Genomic DNA, 20,883 nt, shown 5'->3' with positions numbered 1-20,883 from the left:
TATGCCTTTGGCTCAGGTTGTGATCCTGGGGTCCTGGGATCAAGTGCTGCATCAGGCTCTCCAGAGGGTGCCTGCTTTTACTTCTACCTATGTCTCTGCCTGTCTCTCTGTGTCTCTCATGAATAAATAAATAAAATCTAAAAAAAGAAAAAATAAAAGCAATTGCAACAAAGAAAATAAAACCAGGGTGTTGCCCTGGTAACTAGAGGCATGGGGTGGGGGAGGGTGTGGTGAGAACATGAGTCAGAGAATCAGGGAAGACTTCTTTGAAGAGTTGTTTTTTGAGCAAAGACCCAAATGATGAATGGAAAAATGAGAATTCCAGCCCAAGAGCAGCGTAATGGCCTGAGGTAGAAATGAGCTTTGTGTATTGTAAATAAAAACATCAGTGTGGCTAGTTAGAGCTTCAGGGGAAAATGATGAATGAAGAGGTTAGGCTGGTGGCAAATCATGTAGAAACTTGTAGGCCATAGTAACAAGTTTCCCATTCCAACTGTGTTTATTTGGTTTTGTAGTGTCAACCCCACACTGTGTCCTGAGTTAACACTCTTTGTTTTCCTATAACTAAGAATAAACATTTGTAATTGGAATTATTGCTTTGCCTGTCTTGCAAATTTGACATTTATTAAGTTCATGAAGGAGAATAAAGTTCTGATAATAATTCATTTAATCAATGCACATATATTTACTGTACAATGTACAAAGCTACCTGGTATGCTTTTAGGATCCACAAAACCCTTCAAAGAGATAAAAGGACTTAAACTGGGCCTTGAAGAAACCCGTTCTCTCAAGCAGCTTACGGATGAGGTAACTCTCAAGGTAGAAAAATGATTCCTAGTACCCATACCAAATTCCCAAGCCTAGGAAATTTTATGTCATAGCACATGTTGAAATCAAATAACAGACAATTTGGCCACAAATTGAAATTTCTTTCCTTTTTTTTTTTTTTAAGATTTTATTTATTTATTCCTGAGAGACACAGAGAGAGAGACAGAGACATAGGCAGAGGGAGAATCAGGCTCCCCACAGGGAGCTTGATGAGGGACTTGATCCCAGGACCCCAGGATCATGACTGAACTGAAGGCACAACCCTAAGCCACCCAGGTACCCTAACAAACTGAAATTTCAATAGGCAATAAGTTACCTGTAACAACAGTAACCTTCCCTCCTGAGGCCCTCTATTCATCCCACCTCATCTGGTGTGTCCTTGCACATGTCATTTTTTTACTTTTTCCCTCGTTATCAGTCTCTGCATTAGTCCTGTTACATGAAATGCCCTGGGAAGAAATATTTTGTAAGGACAACAGTAGCCACTTACGGGTACTCTCAGGTTAAGGGGAGTATGAATGAACCTCTCACAGAATGGAAAGGAAAGCAAGGAGCTCTTCTAATAACTTCAAGAACATGCACTGTATCATACCTGCACAGACTGGTCTCTCCAACAGGAAATTAGCTTCAAAAGTGAAATATCAGCTTCAGGTGTATGGGATTCATTCTTACCTAGAAATACAGAAAACATATTTGTATCTCAAGAGTATTAAAAAATGGATACAACCCAATGATCCTTAATCCTGGCTGCCTGTTAGAATCACCTGGGGAGCATTTTTTCCATAAACACCAATGTCCAGGTTCAATCTTTCAAAAATTCTGATTTAATCAGCCATGGGGAGAGGAGAAGGCAGGCATTAAGTACTTTGTAAAAGTAACTCAGGTGATTTTCATGTGTAACCAGAGTCAAGAACCATTTACTAATTTATATGTATTTCTAACAGTTATGCTAATACATATTTACATCAAATCAAATTCATCCTTATGCCCTAAACCCATCTTTGTAACTTTTGGCAATGGAGTACAATGAATAATGATCCCACCCAAAGAAGATTGCCAAAATTTACAATTCCTCCCTCATACAAATAGATCCTGAAATACTACCTTCCCATGAATCAGCACCTATCATACGGAAATCATATAAAAGATTTCCTTTGATTTGTCCTTACCCAGCTATACTACTTTGATCAATAGATATAGCACTTATGTTTTAATTTGACTCATTTTGTTATGTATTGTTTCTCTTAAGTTTGCCCTTTTGAATGTCCTTTCTATCTATTTGCCTTAATGTTCAGTGTGAAGTTTTAAGAGTGAGCTAGGGCTTGGTTTTTTTAAATTGATCCAGAGAGTGTCCAGCAGCCCCCTACACAAAAAAGCACTTAATAAGTGCCTTTTCATTAATTGAAAATGTACATATTATCATCCAAATGAAAAATTGATCAATTAAGGCTTTCTGATGGCTAAAGTATATTATCTAGGTGCCAGATCCTGGGAGTGAGATAAGGAAAAATGATGATGGCTTGCATTGGAGGGAAAATTACTCTAATTGTCTATTTAAATTAATGTATTAATATGTGTTTGAAATTCTGGCATCAACTCTTTAAGTTAGTATTAGTCCAGTGTACTTTTCATTGAATCGCCATTTTATACATTAATAGATATGTACATGTGTGTACATATGTACAAATATGTATTTTCTAAATGTTTTATATTTTATACATGTATTTTTACATATCACATTAGTGGTCAAGGGAAGTGTGATAGAAAGTATTGAACATAATGTGAACTGAGAATGTTATAGAGATATATAAGAAACTTCTGACTTGTTATTGATATCGTTATTTTTCCCTGATGGAACATATGATATGAATTTGAAATGACCAAGACCAGTGCATAAAACATGTAAGTACGATGGAGCATTATGATTTTGAAGTCATATTTTCCATTGCTTCATGAGCACAGCAGGTAAGAGAAAATTTTCTTTTGATCTCTCTCCTTCACCCCCTTCTCTCATTCTGTTGACCTTGTGACTCTACCATCAAAGCTAAGTATTGGTCTCAACTGTAACTACTTACTGGCATCATGGGGTACTTCACAGTGCACTTTAATGTGATGTTAAAATTTTAATATGAGGTAGAAATGAGAGCCAACTTCTCTTGGCAATGTCAGTGAGCTAAAGAATTAATTGCAACATCAGGGGGAAAGATAAAAAGAAAACACCCCAGGCTTACCAATATTACTGAGTCACCATTTTTGCTGACAGAAGTGGGTTTTGGTTCCTGTCAACTCTTTAGAATGAGCACCTCAGAGCATTATTTTATTCTTTAGGCTTGACTCTACCAAATTAATAGCATAAAGTGAACCCCTCCTTTCCCTTCACCTCCCATCTTCCAATTATTAAAACACAAAACCATGTTTCCTTAGGACCTGAGTGAATCTGAAATGCTATAAATGCCACCTCTCAACAGGCGGGACACTATTCAATAATAACACTAGTTGCTCCTACTGCTCTGGTTGGGGCCCCCTTGGCTCTGCTTAGCAATTCTCTTGGTCTTTGCAGAAACCACTTATATAACGCCTTAAATTCTAATCCTTTTATTAATGTTATAGAAAATGAAAACAAGGATAAATGCCCTAAGGAGAGCTACTACTTAAGGAGAAGGCAGGCAACCCAGGCTGGGACCATTTAGAGGGGACAATAGTTGTAATCATAACTGAGAAGCATGCTGACATAATGCAAAGAGCAAGTGGTTTGGGACCAGACAGGGTTGACCTGGAAGCCTGACTCTTCTGCTCAACAGCATTTTGCCTCTGAGTGAGTCATCTAACTTCCCTGAGTTCAGTTTTCCTAAGGATACCACAGAGACGGTCCCTTCTACCGTTCAAGTTTATATACTGAGATAGTATGTGTAAAGCCATGAGCATAATTCTTTGAATATACTAGGCACTCAAAAATTGGAAGCTATTAGTGAACTATCACTTTAAAATATTCCAAATATTCTTTTCAATAACTTTGAGAAGGCAGGCCCCTATGTACTATTGTTCAGAGCAACTAAATGTATCGATCATATACTGCACAACTTTGGATACACCATACCATGCACACCAAGTCTAGAATCTTATTCACATTTTACAAATATAGTAAATACTGCTTTTAAAGGAGTAAAAAACATGCCCAAAGCTGCATAAGTGGTAAGTGGCAAAACTAGATCTTAAACCTCAGCCATCTATTTCCAAGATGATTGTTCTATTTACTATTCACCCATTAATCCAAAGGTATTTGCTTAATTCCTTCAAGGCTTTGTTCTGAGAACTAGGGATACAGTAGTAAATAAAGCTGTCATAAAAAAATAATAATCCCCATGGAGCTTACATTTTAGTAGCAGGACATAGACAGCAAATGAAAAGAGAGATATTACATCAGAGAGTGAAAAGAATTATGGAAAACAGTAAAACAGGGAATGGGACAGAGTGTGCTGAGGAGAAAGAAGGGCACCTTCATTGATAAAATGGCATTTGGCCTCTGGGATCTGAGGAAAGAGCATTTCAGGCAGCAGAAGAGTAGTGCAAAGCCCCTAAGACCTGCCTGTCTGTTTGGGTAAGAGAAAAAGGTCCAATGTAGCTGGAACATGCTAAACAAGGGATAAGTACAAAGAGATGAGGTCAGATGGGATTGGCATCGTGTGCAATAGCAGAAGCAGAACAGCCAGGTTATAAAGGGCCTTATATGTTATCCTAAGGACTGTGGCATTTATTTATTTATTTAGGCTTTTATTTGGAGTGGAACAGAAGCTGCTGAAACATTTTAAACAGAAGATAAGGTTCTGATTTAGTTTCCAATAGGTCATTTTGGCTGTTTGATTGTGAATAGAGTATGGGAAGAAGATATAGGAGCAGAGGAGTGGTTAGGAGGTTTCCAGAGTAGTCCAGGAAGGGGGAGATGAAGGCTCCCGACTGGGGTGGGGAGGTCACATAGGTAGAGAGAAACAGTCAGAATCAGGGATATATCATGAAGGTAGAATCAATATATTTACTAAAAGATTGGATGTGGGTTTTGAAAAAAGGAGAAAGTCAAAATTACACCAAAGTTCTTGGCCTGAACAACTAGAAGGGCAGTTTTGCCATTTACTGAGATGAAAAAGATTTAGAGAAGGAGGTTTTGAGGATAAATTAGCTATTTGGCTTCAAAAGAAAATCTAAACACCAAGACTATTACTCAGAAGAATTCAAGGACCATTATATAACCTTCTGAAAAAGCTATAAAATTCTCTAATATAATAATCATTTATTTGGTAATAAAGATACTGATGTAATAACCTTCCCCATAAATCACATGTGACCTTAATTTAATATCCAAATATTTCTTTTGCTGGAAAATTTTAGACTACAGGCATTTCAAAGATCATTTGTCTTATAATGTTATTTATTTTAATAAAAACATCATATATATTTCAAATGCAGAATACAAAAGTATAGCCATGTGAAATGCAAACTAAATCAAACAATAAATGCAAACACTGCTCATTCTAAACTGTAGCATGTGATCCAGTTATAGGTAGACTAGTTATTTTCTATTTTATAGAGGAAAAATATCAGACTATATCTGTGAGTCCCTTACCATTTCGTAAGTAACCATAGAAGCTTGAAATATTCAAAATCTCACTCCCAGGACTTTTTGCCTTGTTATGCACAGATTCCATTTTGAAAGACCTGTGGGGGGAAAAATAAAGGATATCATTAAAGATGATATATGGAAAGTATTTTTAGAAATAAATTTTAAAAATGAGTGCATGACCAAAAATTCAGGAATTGAACACAAATTATTTTTAGCAACGTTGTCCACATTAATCTCTTTGGTAAATCTTATTCTCCACTTTGTTCCTACCTAAAATCTTAATCCCAGTTTTGAATCTTAGTTTACTGAATTTACCTTATGACTCACTTTTCCAGGAGGAGCCCCACTATGTTAAGTCATGTAATTTGTGACTAATGTAATATATTTTGAATTCTAATATGTTGGCATCTGCCAGAGTTCTTCCCAGGTAGTGTAAGGACCTGATGAAGGCAGGCTTTACCCTAGCCAGGGATTCTATTATAGGAACTTTCAGATACTCTTTAGGGATATACTCATGGCTCTTATCTTAAAATACAGTTAGGTCATGCACTCAGTTGTTAAGCACACAAGGATTTCTCAACCTTCAAAACCACAGTGAAATGTTAGTGAAATGGCCAAATCTGTTGGAAAGATTTGGTGTGACAAGTCCTACATATTATTTTGACTTCCTAAAAAATGACACACAGTCTGACAGCAGATCAAAGTTGAAGTCACTGATTTTGGGAGGCAGTCTCTAATCCCAACAACTCCTTCGATAATGTGTTTGTTTTAATGATGAATTTTGTAAAGAATTAAGTAATGGATGGCAGCAACTTAGGCTATTTAGTGGAAGGCAGGCTGAAAGCCAATAATCTCCCCTCGGGGCCCCAGAAACACCCTCTACATTTTGTACTCTGTTATCAGGAGCAAACTCAGAATGAAAACCTCCATCAAACAATAACAAAGTCCTTCACTGGCTCTGATTAGGCAAACAGAATTTGTTAGCACCCAGGTTTTTAAGAATCTGAAGAAATCTTAGTGGTGATCTATCCCACCCACCTCATTTTCTAAATGAGGAAAGCAAGGCCCAGAGGGGCTAAGTAACTTGTCTAAAGCTACCTGGCTAGTTAAACAACAAAACCAGGATTTATTCCCAGGTTTTCAGGCTCTAGGCTGACTGCACTTTTTTTTTCTTACCATATTTTCAATGCTTTGTAATTTTCTTAGTAATAGAAAGAAGAGAAAACTAAAAGAAGCCTATATTAAATTTATACATACATATATGTACATATATCATATACACACATATAAATGTATATATATATTTTTCTTCTGTTTATATTTATATAAATAAACATAAGAAAAATAGAAGAAATTATATATAATATATATAAATATAAATAAATAGAATAAAAGAAATAGAGGAAAATCTTATACATGTATACATATATCGATATATGTAAATAAACAAGAAAATAGAGGAAGAGTAAGTATACAAATCACAGAAATTTATCAGTCTACTTCCTTCTTATTAGGGCACAGAACAGAAAATGGGAAACCCTATAGTATAGAAGCATTTTAATGGATGGAATCATAACATTGAATCCTGTATAATCTACATAGACTTGTTACCATACTGTAGGCCCACTAAGGGCAGAAACTGTGCCGATCATACAGTGCCTGGAACTGAGCTCCTATCACAGAATGGAAATGTCAAGGACCATTTACCATGATATATTGGATAGTGAGAACAATGTCTCTTCTGTAAAAGCATTCCGATGGTTTCATCTCTCACTAATTACTCTTTACTCCAACCACCAAAATACTTACTTATGTGACAAAGATTTTTTCCTCATTCATTTACCCTACTTCAGTGTTTTCCATTTATTTTATGTGTATTATTTTTATCATTTGAATTAGTTCCTACCCAAATGAGAAATTTCTTTATAGTTCCTCTGTAGGCTAGTGCTAAGGACATATGCAGTGAGTGCTTGAGTTCAATCCTCTAACATCAGACTCTGAAAAACTATACTGAATTCTAGCAGTGGAAGAAGGTAAACCCACAGAGTTAAGATTAATAATGAATTAGGCTCCAGAATTAGACTGGTGGTCAGCTTTGAATCAGCCTCTAGGAGCTGAATTAATCTTGGAGTTGATATTTTCTCTCCATAAGACTCAATATCCTCATCTCTACAAAGAACAAAATAACAGCACCTATATGCCAGTTTGCATATTAAATGAAATTATGTAAGTAAAGTACTTACATGATGACTAATAGATGTTAAACATTCAAAAAACAATAGCTATTTTTACTAATCTGCACTTTTTATAAATGAATTACTGATAGCCTCCTCCAGTTTAACACGTGAAAGTATAAATTAAATGGTAGGATTTGAGGTATGAAATTTTAAAACTTTTTCCGATGATATATGAAATACATTATCACTGACATTTACTTAAATGTTCTTTGTTCATATTTAATTCACAGCAAGTAAAATGGATTTTAAGGTGTGTGTATGAATCAATCTATCTATCATCTATCTCTCTCTCTACCTATCTATTAAATCATTCAGCACCCAGCACTATGATTTTCCTGGCACATATTATGAGAGTAATGGATATTTGTTGAATGAATACATTTTCAAATATATAGATTTATTGCTCAAATTATCCTCCAGTCCCAAAGAGGAAGATTTTCTTAAATGTGTTTTGAGTTAAGGGAGTTGTTGCACATTCGCTCTTCATCTCCAAAAAGGAAGAAAGGAAGGAAGGAAAGGAGGGAGGGTGATTAGAGAGCTGAATGTAGCAAATAATGATAATTTTTTTTAATGTCCCAAATAACAATAGTCAAGATCTTTATGCATGTCTTACCTGGCAGTTCCACATGCGAACTCTAAAGGCATGTTAACTAACTTACTAACTACAAACAGTCTGCCCAATAAATAAACTAGAGTGTTTGGCTCTTGCAAAGAATCACAATTACTCTTCAGACCTCTTGGCATCCCAACCTGATTTGGAAGAGTGGACGTGTATTTATTTGACAAGTCCAAAACTTTTTCGGAAAATAAATTTACTTTTGAATCGTCTTTTTTCATTTCAGCATTGCATATATCCCATCCTGGCAGCATCAATGAGAAGCAATCTTCATTTGAGGCAAGTCCTAAAGAAACAGAATCCTGAAGCTTTAAAATATTGAGATGCTTAATACAGAGATTATCTAATTCTTTATCCACTCCCCATGGCAAAAAGCAAGATAGAAACAATTTAGCCGCATCTATTGTGATGTTGGCATCCACTTTTCTTGATGGCTTAGGGTGCATCTTCTTGGAGTTCTTCATTTTCTTTTGCCTTTTAATGCCATCACTTTCTTCTAAGAACTTGACAGTATTATCTCCTTGGGCTGGGTTTTCAACAACAGGCTTGGCTTGCGCTTCTGCTGACAGAGAACCACAAGCAGTTTTATTTCTTTTCAGCGTCAATGTTTTCTTCTCCACTGTGCTTTTGGCTCTTCTCAGGATCTCACTACCATAGAAGGAATTGGAAGGGTCAACATCACAGATTGGAGTTGGCAGTAAAAGTTCAACCAGGTTTTCCAGATCAAATAGAAGGATATGAAAGCCAATGTTACTCCATTTTATCTTCACAGGCAAGACATTAAAAGGTCCTGAGAAAGACCTGGCATCAGCAACCTAAGGGGATTTAAAATATATATATATGTGTCAAGGTTATTATTTTTAAGTGGTTTTATTAAAGGTTCCATATTAAAATGGCATAAAAAGAAAGTATTAAGTAGCAGTACAATTAAAGGCAAGTCATTTTAATTTTTTGTCTTAGTTCTAAAAATTCCCCTCTAAATTAAACATCCAATATTCCAATATTTCTTAAATATTCTATATTCTTTTTTATTAAGATTGCATTTATTTTTTCATGAAAGACACAGAGAGAGGCAGAGACATAGCCTGCCGGGAGCCTGATGTGGGACTTGATCCCAGGGCTGGGCTATCAGGACCTGAGCTGAAGGCAGACACTCAACCACTGAGCCACCCAGGTGCCCGAAACATTTATATTCTTAATATTTCTTAAAAACTTTTTTCCTCCATAACACTTTTATTTTTCCTCTAAAAATATGAATTAAGATGAGGGAGTAAGATAATGTCCTTTTATATATGATTTTATATCTTCCTATCAACATAGCCATGAAGATATACAATAGGGAAAAAGGGCTTGAAAATTAAGGGGAAGAAAAGAACATCTGCAAGAATTTAGAAAGTCTTGACAAAAATGGTGTCTTCAAATTTGTTTAAAATTTTAAATATTTGGAAATAACCTAGATGTTAACCAGTGTCAAATAGCTTTTTTTTTTCCCTTGGTAAGCCTTGTGCTATGAACTTGCATTTATTCTTTCTCTGCCTAAAATGATTTTGCCCAAAATATTGGCATGGTTGGCTCCCATACTTGTTATGTTTTTGCTCATTTATGAGGCCTTCCTTGAGTACCTTCGCTCCTCATTCCAACCCATTGCTATATTCATTACTCTAACATCCTCATTACTCTCTATCCACTGCTTTTTTTCTTTCTCATACTTATGGTTACCTTATATTACATGAGATACTTGTTTGTCTTCCTCTGTAGCATTCAAACTCCACCTTTGCAGGAGTTCTGTGCATGTTTTGCCCCTTATGTCTATAAAACGATGCTGATATATACAGCATTACTAAGGGACTCAATAAATATTTGTTTTTTTTTCAATAAATATTTGTTGAATGAACGATTAGCTTATGTATACAATGAAACAGCATTAAAATATTTAAAAATGCTGGTGTAAAACTATGCCTATTGGGAAAACTGCTCTATTAGGCAGAAAAAATAATCCCCCTTTTGCAAAACTACGTGTGAATATATATATTTACATATTGATATATATACATATGTAAGTATATATACATATATGCATTTAATATATAATGTAAATATATGTATACATTATATATAATTAATATATATAGTTAACATAAATACACACACACACACACACATATATATATAGTCACAAAAGGCATGCACCAAAATGCTAACAACAGTTAATTGGGAAGAGAGGATTAAAATAATCTTTATTTATATCTTAGGGTTTTTTTTTTTTTATTTTGTTTCTTTTGTTTCTTTTTTTTAGTTTTTTGGAGTTTGTTGCAGTGACATATTTAATTTATGATTATAAAAAATAAAATTTAAAAACCAACTGTTAAAAAACTTAAAGGTAAAAAAAACAAAATGGGGCAAACTTAAAAACAATATTTCCACTAATAAGATTAATGTAATTATTCATAAATGATTTTTGCAAATCAAAAATAAAGAGTACTATACAGTCTAAAAAAATGAGCAAACAGCATCAATAGCAATTCACAAAGAATAACATCCAAATTAAAATATGAAAGAAAATGTTCACCACCCATAGTAACCAAGCAAAACTGAGATAATAGTACCATTTATTACCTATTAATTTGGCAAAGAAGACTTCTTACAATATTTATTATTATGTAATGTTTAATACATATGAAATAATAGACAAACCATATATTTGGTCTTTTTAGCATTATCAATGTTGTATATAAAGAAACATGGACATAACTATATGGCACCATTATTCATTGCTGCCCCAGACTAGAACTTAAACGTCCACTAACAGTGGAAGGGATAGACATTGTGATGTATCCATGCAACAAAAAATGATACAATAGTGAAAAATAGAGAACTATAGATATTCAACAACAGGTACAAAGTGTGAATCTACTCACATAATGTTGACCAAAGAAGCCAGACACAAAATAATTACTGTATGATTTCATTCATGTTAAGTTAAAAAAAAAAACGGGCAAAAAACCCCAATAGGGTTCAAGGATGCATGCATAGATTCAAATCTATAAGGATAGTGATTACCTCTGGAGGACAGGAGGACATAGTTTCTACAGTGCTGAGTATTTTTTTACTTCATTTTTGTAGTGATTATGCAAGTAGGCACTTGGAGGGAATTCATCGTGCTATCCATTTTTGTCCTGTGCTTATTTTTTCTATATTTTAATTTCCTAGTAAATAAATAATGTTAATGAAATGCCAAATGAATATTAACGAAGTGTTCCATTCTGGATAGAAAAATAGAACTTACCCCTATTGTATACTTCTGCCTACTGTCAGAGGTGACCAATACTTTGAATTTCATGTTTATTATTTCTTTGGTTTCATTTAGCATCTTAACCTTAAATATGTATTTCCAACTGACCTATTTAATTTGCTTGTTTTATATTTTCATATAAATACTAACACAATGTTTATAATGTTCCAATTTGCTTTATCTATGTGAAAATTTCTATTTGTAGGATTCATATTTGTTGATGATTATACCTGCAGTTCTTTCATTTTCACTGTTGTAAAAAGTATTATGCTTTATGATAATATAGTTTATTTATCTACTGTTTTTAAATGGCCATTTACATTATTTCCAACACTCATTATTGCAAAAAGAAAGAAAAAAGCTACAGTGAATATTCTCCTGGTAAAGACTTCTGGTTCACATTTGTAAAAGTTTCTAGAGTAACAATAATTCATAAGACATGTACTTCCTTTTTTTTATTTTTTTTTAAATTTTATTTATTTATGATAGGCACACAGTGAGAGAGAGAGAAGCAGAGACATAGGCAGAGGGAGAAGCAGGCTCCATGCACCGGGAGCCCGACATGGGATTCAATCCCGGGTCTCCAGGATCGCGCCCGGGCCAAAGGCAGGCGCCAAACCGCTGCGCCACCCAGGGATCCCAGACATGTACTTCCTTAACCGTAAGGTTATCCGAAATTCTTCTCCCAAGTGATTTGCACCAATCTATAAATCTCAAAGCGTTGTATGAAGAGTTTCCATAAACCACATCCTCATTAACACAGGATCTTATTTTTGTCAATACACGGGATATAAGTTGGTATCTCTTATAATTTTAATTTTCATTTCTTCAATTATTACCATTAATTATCAAGGCAATATTTCATTGGCCTTTCATGTCGTTGTATAAAGTGCCTACCCATGGCTTTTATAAACTTTCTAGTTATCCTTTTCTTATTGCTGCCTAGGATATTAATCAATTTATCTAGGACCCACAATATTCCATGGTCTAAAGAGCTTTACAAAGACTTCAGATCTGGTGGGTAGGTTCTCCTATCCAGTTGTTCCTATGGTCTTTCACTCTTTCATACAGGTTTGAGGATGTTTGTCAAGTTCCAGGGTGTATCTCCCCCTTACTTAGACCATGCTTAATTTCTTTTGATAGTTTAATGATTTAATTTCTTTTGATAGTTCAATGATAGTTCAGAGGGAGGCTTATATTATTTGTTTATCAGTTTTTTAAACTTCCTGTAGCTATGGGTTCTTTTTCATTTGATATTAATTTTGTTGCTTTTACTTTTTTTTTTCTCTTGCCAGAAGTTTATTGATTTTGATATTCTTTTCAAAGAATCAACTTTTGACTTTGTAGGTCCTCTTAATGGAGTAATGTTTTTCTTGGAAGATCGTTTCACTGAATGTACAATTTTAATTTCACTTATTTTCTCAGAGCATTTTTGAAGGCATTCTCCTGTAGTCTTTGATTCAGTTGAGATGTCAGCTGGTACTCTTTCACTCTGTCTTTTCAAATCTTTTTGTCTTTACTATTCAGCATAGAATCGTAGAATCACTAGAATTCTTTTAAGTGTGGATGTTTTCCCCCAATCTTACATTATATCTGAGTATTCCTGTCTTTTCTTAATTTTGTTAAGTTCTGACTTACCTGTTTGAATATTTTCCCTCTCCATTCCTTTAGCCCCATGCAGAACTCTGATGAGCTGTTTGTCACACTCTGTCCTCTCATGTTTTTTTTTTTTTTTTTTAATCTCTTTTTCTCTTTGTGCCTCATGCTGGGTATCACTTCAGAATTCTCTTTTAGCTTGCCAATTTTCTTCTCACTTGTCTTTACTATAACATTTAACTTACCCATTGAATTTTTAATTTTAATTTTTACATTTTCAATCTCTGTAAATTCTATCTGGCCTCTTAAAAAACAGATTGTTTGCTTTTACAGTCAATTATTTCTTATATATTTTTTAATTAATTTTTATTGGTGTTCAATTTACCAACATACAGAAATACACCCAGTGCTCATCCCGTCAAGTGTCCACCTCAGTGCCCCTCACCCATTCCCCTCCAACACCCGCCCTCCTCCCCTTCCACCACCCCTAGTTCGTTTCCCCGAGTAAGGAGTCTTTATGTTCTGTCTCCCTTCCTGATATTTCCCAACATTTCTTTTCCCTTCCTTTATATTCCCTTTCACTATTATTCATATTCCCCAAATGAATGAGAACATACACTGTTTGTCCTTCTCCGATTGACTTATTTCACTCAGCATAATACCCTCCAGTTCCATCCACGTTGAAGCAAATGGTGGGTATTTGTCGTTTCTAATTGCTGAGTAATATTCCATTGTATACATAAACCACATCTTCTTTATCCATTCATCTTTCGATGGACACCGAGGCTCCTTCCACAATTTGGCTATTGTGGCCATTGCTAATAGAAACATCGGGGTGCAGGTGTCCTGACGTTTCATTGCATCTGAATCTTTGGGGTAAATCCCCAACAGTGCAATTGCTGGGTCGTAGGGCAGGTCTATTTTTAACTCTTTGAGGAACCTCCACACAGTTTTCCAGAGTGGCGGCACCAGTTCACATTCCCACCAACAGTGTAAGAGGGTTCCCTTTTCTCCGCATCCTCTCCAACATTTGTTGTTTCCTGCCTTGTTAATTTTCCCCATTCTCACTGGTGTGAGGTGGTATCTCATTGTGGTTTTGATTTGTATTTCCCTGATGGCAAGTGATGCAGAGCATTTTCTCACGTGCATGTTGGCCATGTCCATGTCTTCCTCTGTGAGATTTCTCTTCATGTCTTTTGCCCATTTCATGATTGGATTGTTTGTTTCTTTGGTGTTGAGTTTAATAAGTTCTTTATAGATTTTGGAAACTAGCCCTTTATCTGATATGTCATTTGCAAATATCTTCTCCCATTCTGTAGGTTGCCTTTTAGTTTTGTTGACTGTATCCTTTGCTGTGCAAAAGCTTCTTATCTTGATGAAGTCCCAATAGTTCATTTTTGCTTTTGTTTCTTTTGCCTTTGTGGATGTATCTTGCAAGAAGTTACTGTGGCCGAGTTCAAAAAGGGTGTTGCCTGTGTTCTCTTCTATGATTTTGATGAACTCTTGTCTCACATTTAGATCTCTCACCCATTTTGAGTTTATCTTTGTGTATGGTGAAAGAGAGTGGTCCAGTTTCATTCTTCTGCATGTGGATGTCCAATTTTCCCAGCACCATTTATTGAAGAGATGTCTTTCTTCCAATGGATAGTCTTTCCTCCTTTATCGAATATTAGATGACCATACATTTCAGGGTCCACTTCTGGGTTCTCTATTCTGTTCCATTGATCTATGTGTCTGTTTTTGTGCCAGTACCACACTGTCTTGATGACCACAGCTTTGTAGTACAACCTGAAATCTGGCATTGTGATGCCCCCAGCTATGGTTTTCTTTTTTAAAATTCTCCTGGCTATTTGGGGTCTTTTCTGATTCCACACAAATCTTAAAATAATTTGTTCTAACTCTCTGAAGAAAGTCCATGGTATTTTGATAGGGATTGCATTAAACGTGTAAATTGCCCTGGGTAACATTGACATTTTCACAATATTAATTCTGCCAATCCATGAGCATGGAATATTTTTCCATCTCTTTGTGTCTTCCTCAATTTCTTTCAGAAGTGTTCTATAGTTTTTAGGGTATAGATCTTTTACCTCTTTGGTTAGGTTTATTCCTAGGTATCTTCTGCTTCTGGGTGCAATTGTAAATGGGATTGACTCCTTAATTTCTCTTTCTTCAGTCTCATTGTTAGTGTATAGAAATGCCATTGATTTCTGGGCATTGATTTTGTATCCTGCCACGCTACCAAATTGCTGTATGAGTTCTAGCAATCTTGGGGTGGAGGCTTTTGGGTTTTCTATGTAGAGTATCATGTCATCGGCGAAGAGGGAGAGTTTGACTTCTTCTTTGCCAATTTGAATGCCTTTAATGTCTTTTTGTTGTCTGATTGCTGAGGCGAGGACTTCCAGAACTATGTTGAACAGCAGTGGTGAGAGTGGACATCCCTGTCTTGTTCCTGATCTTAGGGGAAAGGCTCCCAGTGCTTCCCCATTGAGAATGATATTTGCTGTGGGCTTTTCGTAGATGGCTTTTAAGATGTCGAGGAAAGTTCCCTCTATCCCAACACTCTGAAGTGTTTGGATCAGGAATGGATGCTGTATTTTGTCAAATGCTTTCTCTGCATCTAATGAGAGTATCATATGGTTCTTGGTTTTTCTCTTGCTGATATGATGAATCACATTGATGGTTTTACGAGTGTTGAACCAGCCTTGTGTCCCGGGGATAAATCCTACTTGGTCATGGTGAATAATTTTCTTAATGTGTTGTTGGATCCGATTGGCTAGTATCTTGTTGAGAATTTTTGCATCCATGTTCATCAGGGATATTGGTCTGTAATTCTCCTTTTTGGTGGGGTCTTTATCTGGTTTCGGAATTAAGGTGATGCTGGCCTCATAGAACAAATTTGGAAGTACTCCATCTCTTTCTATCTTTCCAAACAGCTTTAGTAGAATAGGTATGGTCTCTTCTTTAAACGTTTGATAGAATTCCCCTGGGAAGCCATCTGGCCCTGGACTCTTGTGTCTCGGGAGGTTTTTGATGACTGCTTCAATTTCCTCCCTGGTTATTGGCCTGTTCAGGTTTTCTATTTCTTCCTGCTCCAGTTTTGGTAGTTTGTGGCTTTCCAGGAATGCGTCCATTTCTTCTAGATTTCCTAATTTATTGGCGTATAGCTGTTCATAATATGTTTTTAAAATCGTTTGTATTTCCTTGGTGTTGGTAGTGATCTCTCCTTTCTCATTCATGATTTTATTAATTTGAGTCTTCTCTCTCTTCTTTTAATAAGGCTGGCTAATGGTTTATCTATCTTATTAATTCTTTCAAAGAACCAACTCCTGGTTCTGTTGATCTGTTCCACAGTTCTTTTGGTCTCGATATCATTGAGTTCTGCTCGAATTTTAATTAACTGTCTTCTTCTGCTGGGGGTGGGGTCTATTTGTTGCTTTTTCTCTAGTTCCTTTATGTGTAAGGTGAGCTTTTGAATTTGAGATCTTTCCAGTTTTTGAATGGATGCTTGTATTGCGATGTATTTCCCCCTCAGGACTGCTTTTGCTGCATCCCAAAGATTTTGAACGGTTGTATCTTCATTCTCATTAGTTTCCATGAATCTTTTTAATTCTTCCTTAATTTCCTGGTTGACCTTTTCATCTTTTAGCAGGATGGTCCTTAACTTCCATGTGTTTGTGGTCCTTCCAAACTTCTTGTTGTGATTAAGTTCTAATTTCAAGGCATTATGGTCTGAGAATATACAGGGGACTATCCCGATCTTTTGGTATCGGTTCAGACCCGATTTGTGACCCAGTATGTGGTCTATTCTGGAGAAAGTTCCATGTGCACTTGAGAAGAATGTGTATTCAGTTGAGTTTGGATGTAAAGTTCTGTAGATATCTGTGAAATCCATCTGGTCCAGTATATCATTTAAAGCTCTCGTTTCTTTGGATATGTTGTGCTTAGAAGACCTATCTAGTATAGAGAGAGCTAGATTGAAGTCACCAAGTATAAGTGTATTATTATCAAAGTATTTCTTCAGTTTGGTTATTAATTGGTTTAAATATTTGGCAGCTCCCACATTCGGGGCATATATATTGAGGATTGTTAAGTCCTCTTGTTGGATAGATCCTTTGAGTATGAGATAGTGTCCCTCTTCATCTCTTACTATAGTCTTCGGGGTAAATTTTAATTTATCTGATATAAGGATGGCAACCCCTGCTTTCTTTTGAGGACCATTTGAATGGTAAATGGTTCTCCAACCTTTTATTTTCAGGTTGTAGGTGTCCTTCTGTCTAAAATGAGTCTCTTGTAGACAGCAAATAGATGGGTCCTGCTTTTTTATCCAGTCTGAAACCCTGCGCCTTTTGATGGGGTCATTAAGCCCGTTCACGTTCAGAGTTACTATTGATAGATATGAGTTTAGTGTCATCATATCTATTCAGTCCTTGTTTTTGTGGATTGTTCCACTGAACTTCTTCTTAAAGGGGAATTTTAAGAGTCCCCCTTAAAATTTCTTGCAGAGCTGGTTTGGAGGTTACATATTCTTTCAGTTCCTGCCTGTCTTGGAAGCTCTTTATCTCTCCTTCCATTTTGAATGAAAGCCTTGCTGGATAAAGTATTCTTGGTTGCATGTTTTTTTTCATTTAGGACCCTGAATATATCCTGCCAGCCCTTCCTGGCCTGCCAGGTCTCTGTGGAGAGGTCTGCTGTTACCCTAATATTCCTCCCCATAAAAGTCAGGGACTTTTTTTCTCTTGCTGCTTTGAGGATCTTCTCCTTATCTTTGGAATTTGCAAACTTCACTATTAAATGTCGAGGTGTTGAACGGTTTTTGTTGATTTTAGGGGGGATCTCTCTATTTCCTGGATCTGAATGCCTGTTTCCCTTCCCAGATTCGGAAAGTTTTCAGCTAGGATTTGTTCAAATACATATTCTGGCCCTCTGTCCCTTTCCGCGCTCTCAGGAACCCCAATTAAACGTAGGTTTTTCTTCCTCAGGCTGTCATTTATTTCCCTTAATCTATCTTCATGATCTTTTAATTGCTTGTCTCTTTTTTCCTCAGTTTCCCTCTTTGCCATCAACTTGTCTTCTATGTCACTCACTCGTTCTTCCACCTTGTTAACCCTCGTCGTTAGGACTTCTAGCTTGGATTGCATCTCATTTAATTGATTTTTAATTTCTGTCTGATTGCATCTAAATTCTGCAGTCATGAAGTCTCTTGAGTCCTTTATGGTTTTTTCTAGAGCCACCAGTAGCTGTAAAATAGTGCTTCTGAATTGGCTTTCTGACATTGAATTGTAATCCATATTTTGTAACTCTGTGGGAGAGAGGGCTGTTTCTGATTCTTTTTTTCTGAGGTGAGGTTTTCCTTCTAGTCATTTTGCTCAGTGCAGAGTGGCCAAAAACAAGTTGTATTGGGAAAAGGAGAAAAAGAGAGAGAAGGAAAGAAAAGAGAAAAAGAAAAAAGAGAAAGAAGAAAAAAAGGGGAAAAAGAGAAGAAAAAGAAAGAAAAAGAAAGAAAGGAGAAAAAAGAAAAAAAAAGGGTGGGGTGGGGTGGGGGAAGCAATCAGAAATCAAGAAGAAAGAAAGAAAAAAAAGCACAAAACAAAACAAAAACAAAAACAAGCAAAAAAAACAAAACAAAACAAAAAAAACACGGGGGAGTATCTTCCGATTCTGTATACTTTAAGTCCCTTGACTTCCCTTGGAACTGGTCCGTGTCGCTGGTCTTCTGGGGGAGGGGCCTGCTGGGCTGATTCTCAGGTGTTAGCACTTGGGGGAGCTGCTCTGCCCCTGCCTGGTGCAGGGCTCGGTGGGGGTTGTTTACCCTGTGAGGCCCCGGGAGGAAGCCACAGTGGCGGGGGCAGCTCTGGGACCCTGGAGTCAGCTCCCGCAGTAGCTCCGGGGCTCTCCGTCTGCAGGGCCTGGGGGCTCCCGGGCGGGGCCGCTGATCTGCTCAGTTCCAGGCAGGAGCGTCCTTGCTGTCCTGGGCCCTCCCGGCCTCTGCCTGTCCCGGGGGGAGGCCGGATCCTGGGCTGTGTCCCGGCGCCCTGTGCTCCGGAGCCTGCGCTGTTAGATTCGCGCTCCCGCCCCACAGCCCCCTCAGCGGAGCCGCCGCCCGAGCCCCTCCGAGCTGTTCCCGAGGCCGCGCCGCCCGCTCCGCGCGGAGCTTCTTCCTCCGCCCGAGCCGCCGCCCCCGTGCTGCTCCCGGAGCCCCGCAGCCCCCTCCGCGGAGCCGCCGCCCGAGCCCCTCCGAGCTGTTCACGGAGCCGCGCCGCCCCCTCCGCGCGGAGCTTCTTCCTCCGCCCGAGCCGCCGCCGCCTGAGCTGTTCCCGGAGCCGCGCAGCCCCCTACGCGGAGCCGCCGCCCGAGCCCCGCCGAGCTGTTCCCGGAGCCGCGCAGCCCCCTCCGCGGAGCTTCTTCCTCCGCCCGAGCCGCCGCCGCTGAGCTGTTCCCGGAGCCGCGCAGCCCCCTCCGCGGAGCCGCCGCCCGAGCCCCTCCGAGCTGCTCCGGGTCCCGCCGAGCGCTGCAGCCCTTAGGGAGCTCGGGGCACTCTCCGGGGCGCAGTTCCTCTGTTACTGTCCCAGGGAGCCCGAGGGCGTCCCCGCCTTTCTGGGGATCCTGCTCCAATTCCCGGGGAGCCCCTTTCCGCGGGGAAGGTCGGTGCAGCTCCTGCTCCTCCGGGACGGGGCTCTCCTGTCCTGGGGACACTCGCCCCGGCCTCAGCCCGGCTCCTCGCGGGGCCCCTCCCCCTCGGAGGCCTTTTGTTTCTTTATTTCTTTTTCCCCGTCTTCCTACCTTGATAGAAGCGCGAACTCTTCTCACTGTAGCGTTCCAGCTGGTCTCTCTTTAAATCTCAGGCCGAATTCGTAGATTTTCAGGATGATTGGATGGTTTTCTAGGTAATTTGTTGAGGACAGGTGACCTGGAGACCCTGCTCTGCCGCCATCTTGCCCCTTGTCCCTATTTCTTATATTTTTAAACCATTCTTTTATTTTTTAAAAAGTACTTCTTTTGTATGATGTATCTATAAATCCAATTTTTAAAATCCTTCTGAGTACAACATTGGTTTTTGATTTTGCGGATGCTTTTCTGTTTCCTTATGTTTTATAACTGGGTGTGTGCAAGCGTGAAACTATCAGTGAAAAGCCTTTGAGCCATGGGTTGAAAATGCATTCTTCAATAGAGAATTTGTGTTTGTGACTGCCAAGTACCCAAGGGGTAGAGATGTTTATTTTATTAGCCCACTCATAGATAGAAATTAGGTTTGTAAATAGGAATAAAAATTAAAATTCAGTACCTCCCCCTAATCCATGGGGTACATGTTCCAAAGCCTCCTAGTAGATGCCTGAGACCACAGATACCACTGAACCCTATATTTACTGTTTTTCCCTATGCATACATCCCTTTGATAAAGTTTAATTTATAAGTTAGGCACAGGAAAAGATTAACAGTAATAACTAATAATAAAAGAGAACACTTAGAAAAATATACTGTAATAAAAGCAATGGGAATGTGGACTCTCTCTCAAAATACCTTATTGTAATAGATTCACCCTCCTTCTTGTGATAATTTGAGATGATAAAATGCCTACAGATGAGATAAAGTGAGGTAAATGACATAGGCACTGTGGTATAGCTTTAGGTTACCACTGACCTCATAATATTTCAAGAGGAGGATCATCTACTTCTGAACCATGGGTAACTGCAATTGTGGG

The 20,883-nt window shown here is 37.9% G+C and overlaps 1 protein-coding gene across 2 annotated transcripts in view; it reads right to left on the bottom strand.

The window, feature by feature from the left end:
• Positions 1 to 20,883, bottom strand: part of WDR72 (WD repeat domain 72) — a 230,245-nt gene that overhangs the window by 85,089 nt on the left and 124,273 nt on the right. For both annotated transcript variants that reach the window (XM_041746685.1, XM_041746684.1), the window contains exons 15-17: positions 8,294 to 9,111; positions 5,447 to 5,538; positions 1,421 to 1,500 (exon numbers count right to left, since the gene is read on the bottom strand). In XM_041746685.1, coding sequence (XP_041602619.1) covers positions 1,421 to 1,500; positions 5,447 to 5,538; positions 8,294 to 9,111 — 990 coding nt within the window. The remainder of the gene's footprint in view (positions 1 to 1,420; positions 1,501 to 5,446; positions 5,539 to 8,293; positions 9,112 to 20,883) is intronic.

The sequence above is a fragment of the Vulpes lagopus genome, chromosome 2, assembly GCF_018345385.1.
Source record: "Vulpes lagopus strain Blue_001 chromosome 2, ASM1834538v1, whole genome shotgun sequence".
In the NCBI taxonomy this organism is placed as follows: domain Eukaryota; kingdom Metazoa; phylum Chordata; class Mammalia; order Carnivora; family Canidae; genus Vulpes; species Vulpes lagopus.
Note: the sequence above shows the minus strand (reverse complement) of the source record. Positions and strands in the feature narration are given on the sequence as shown.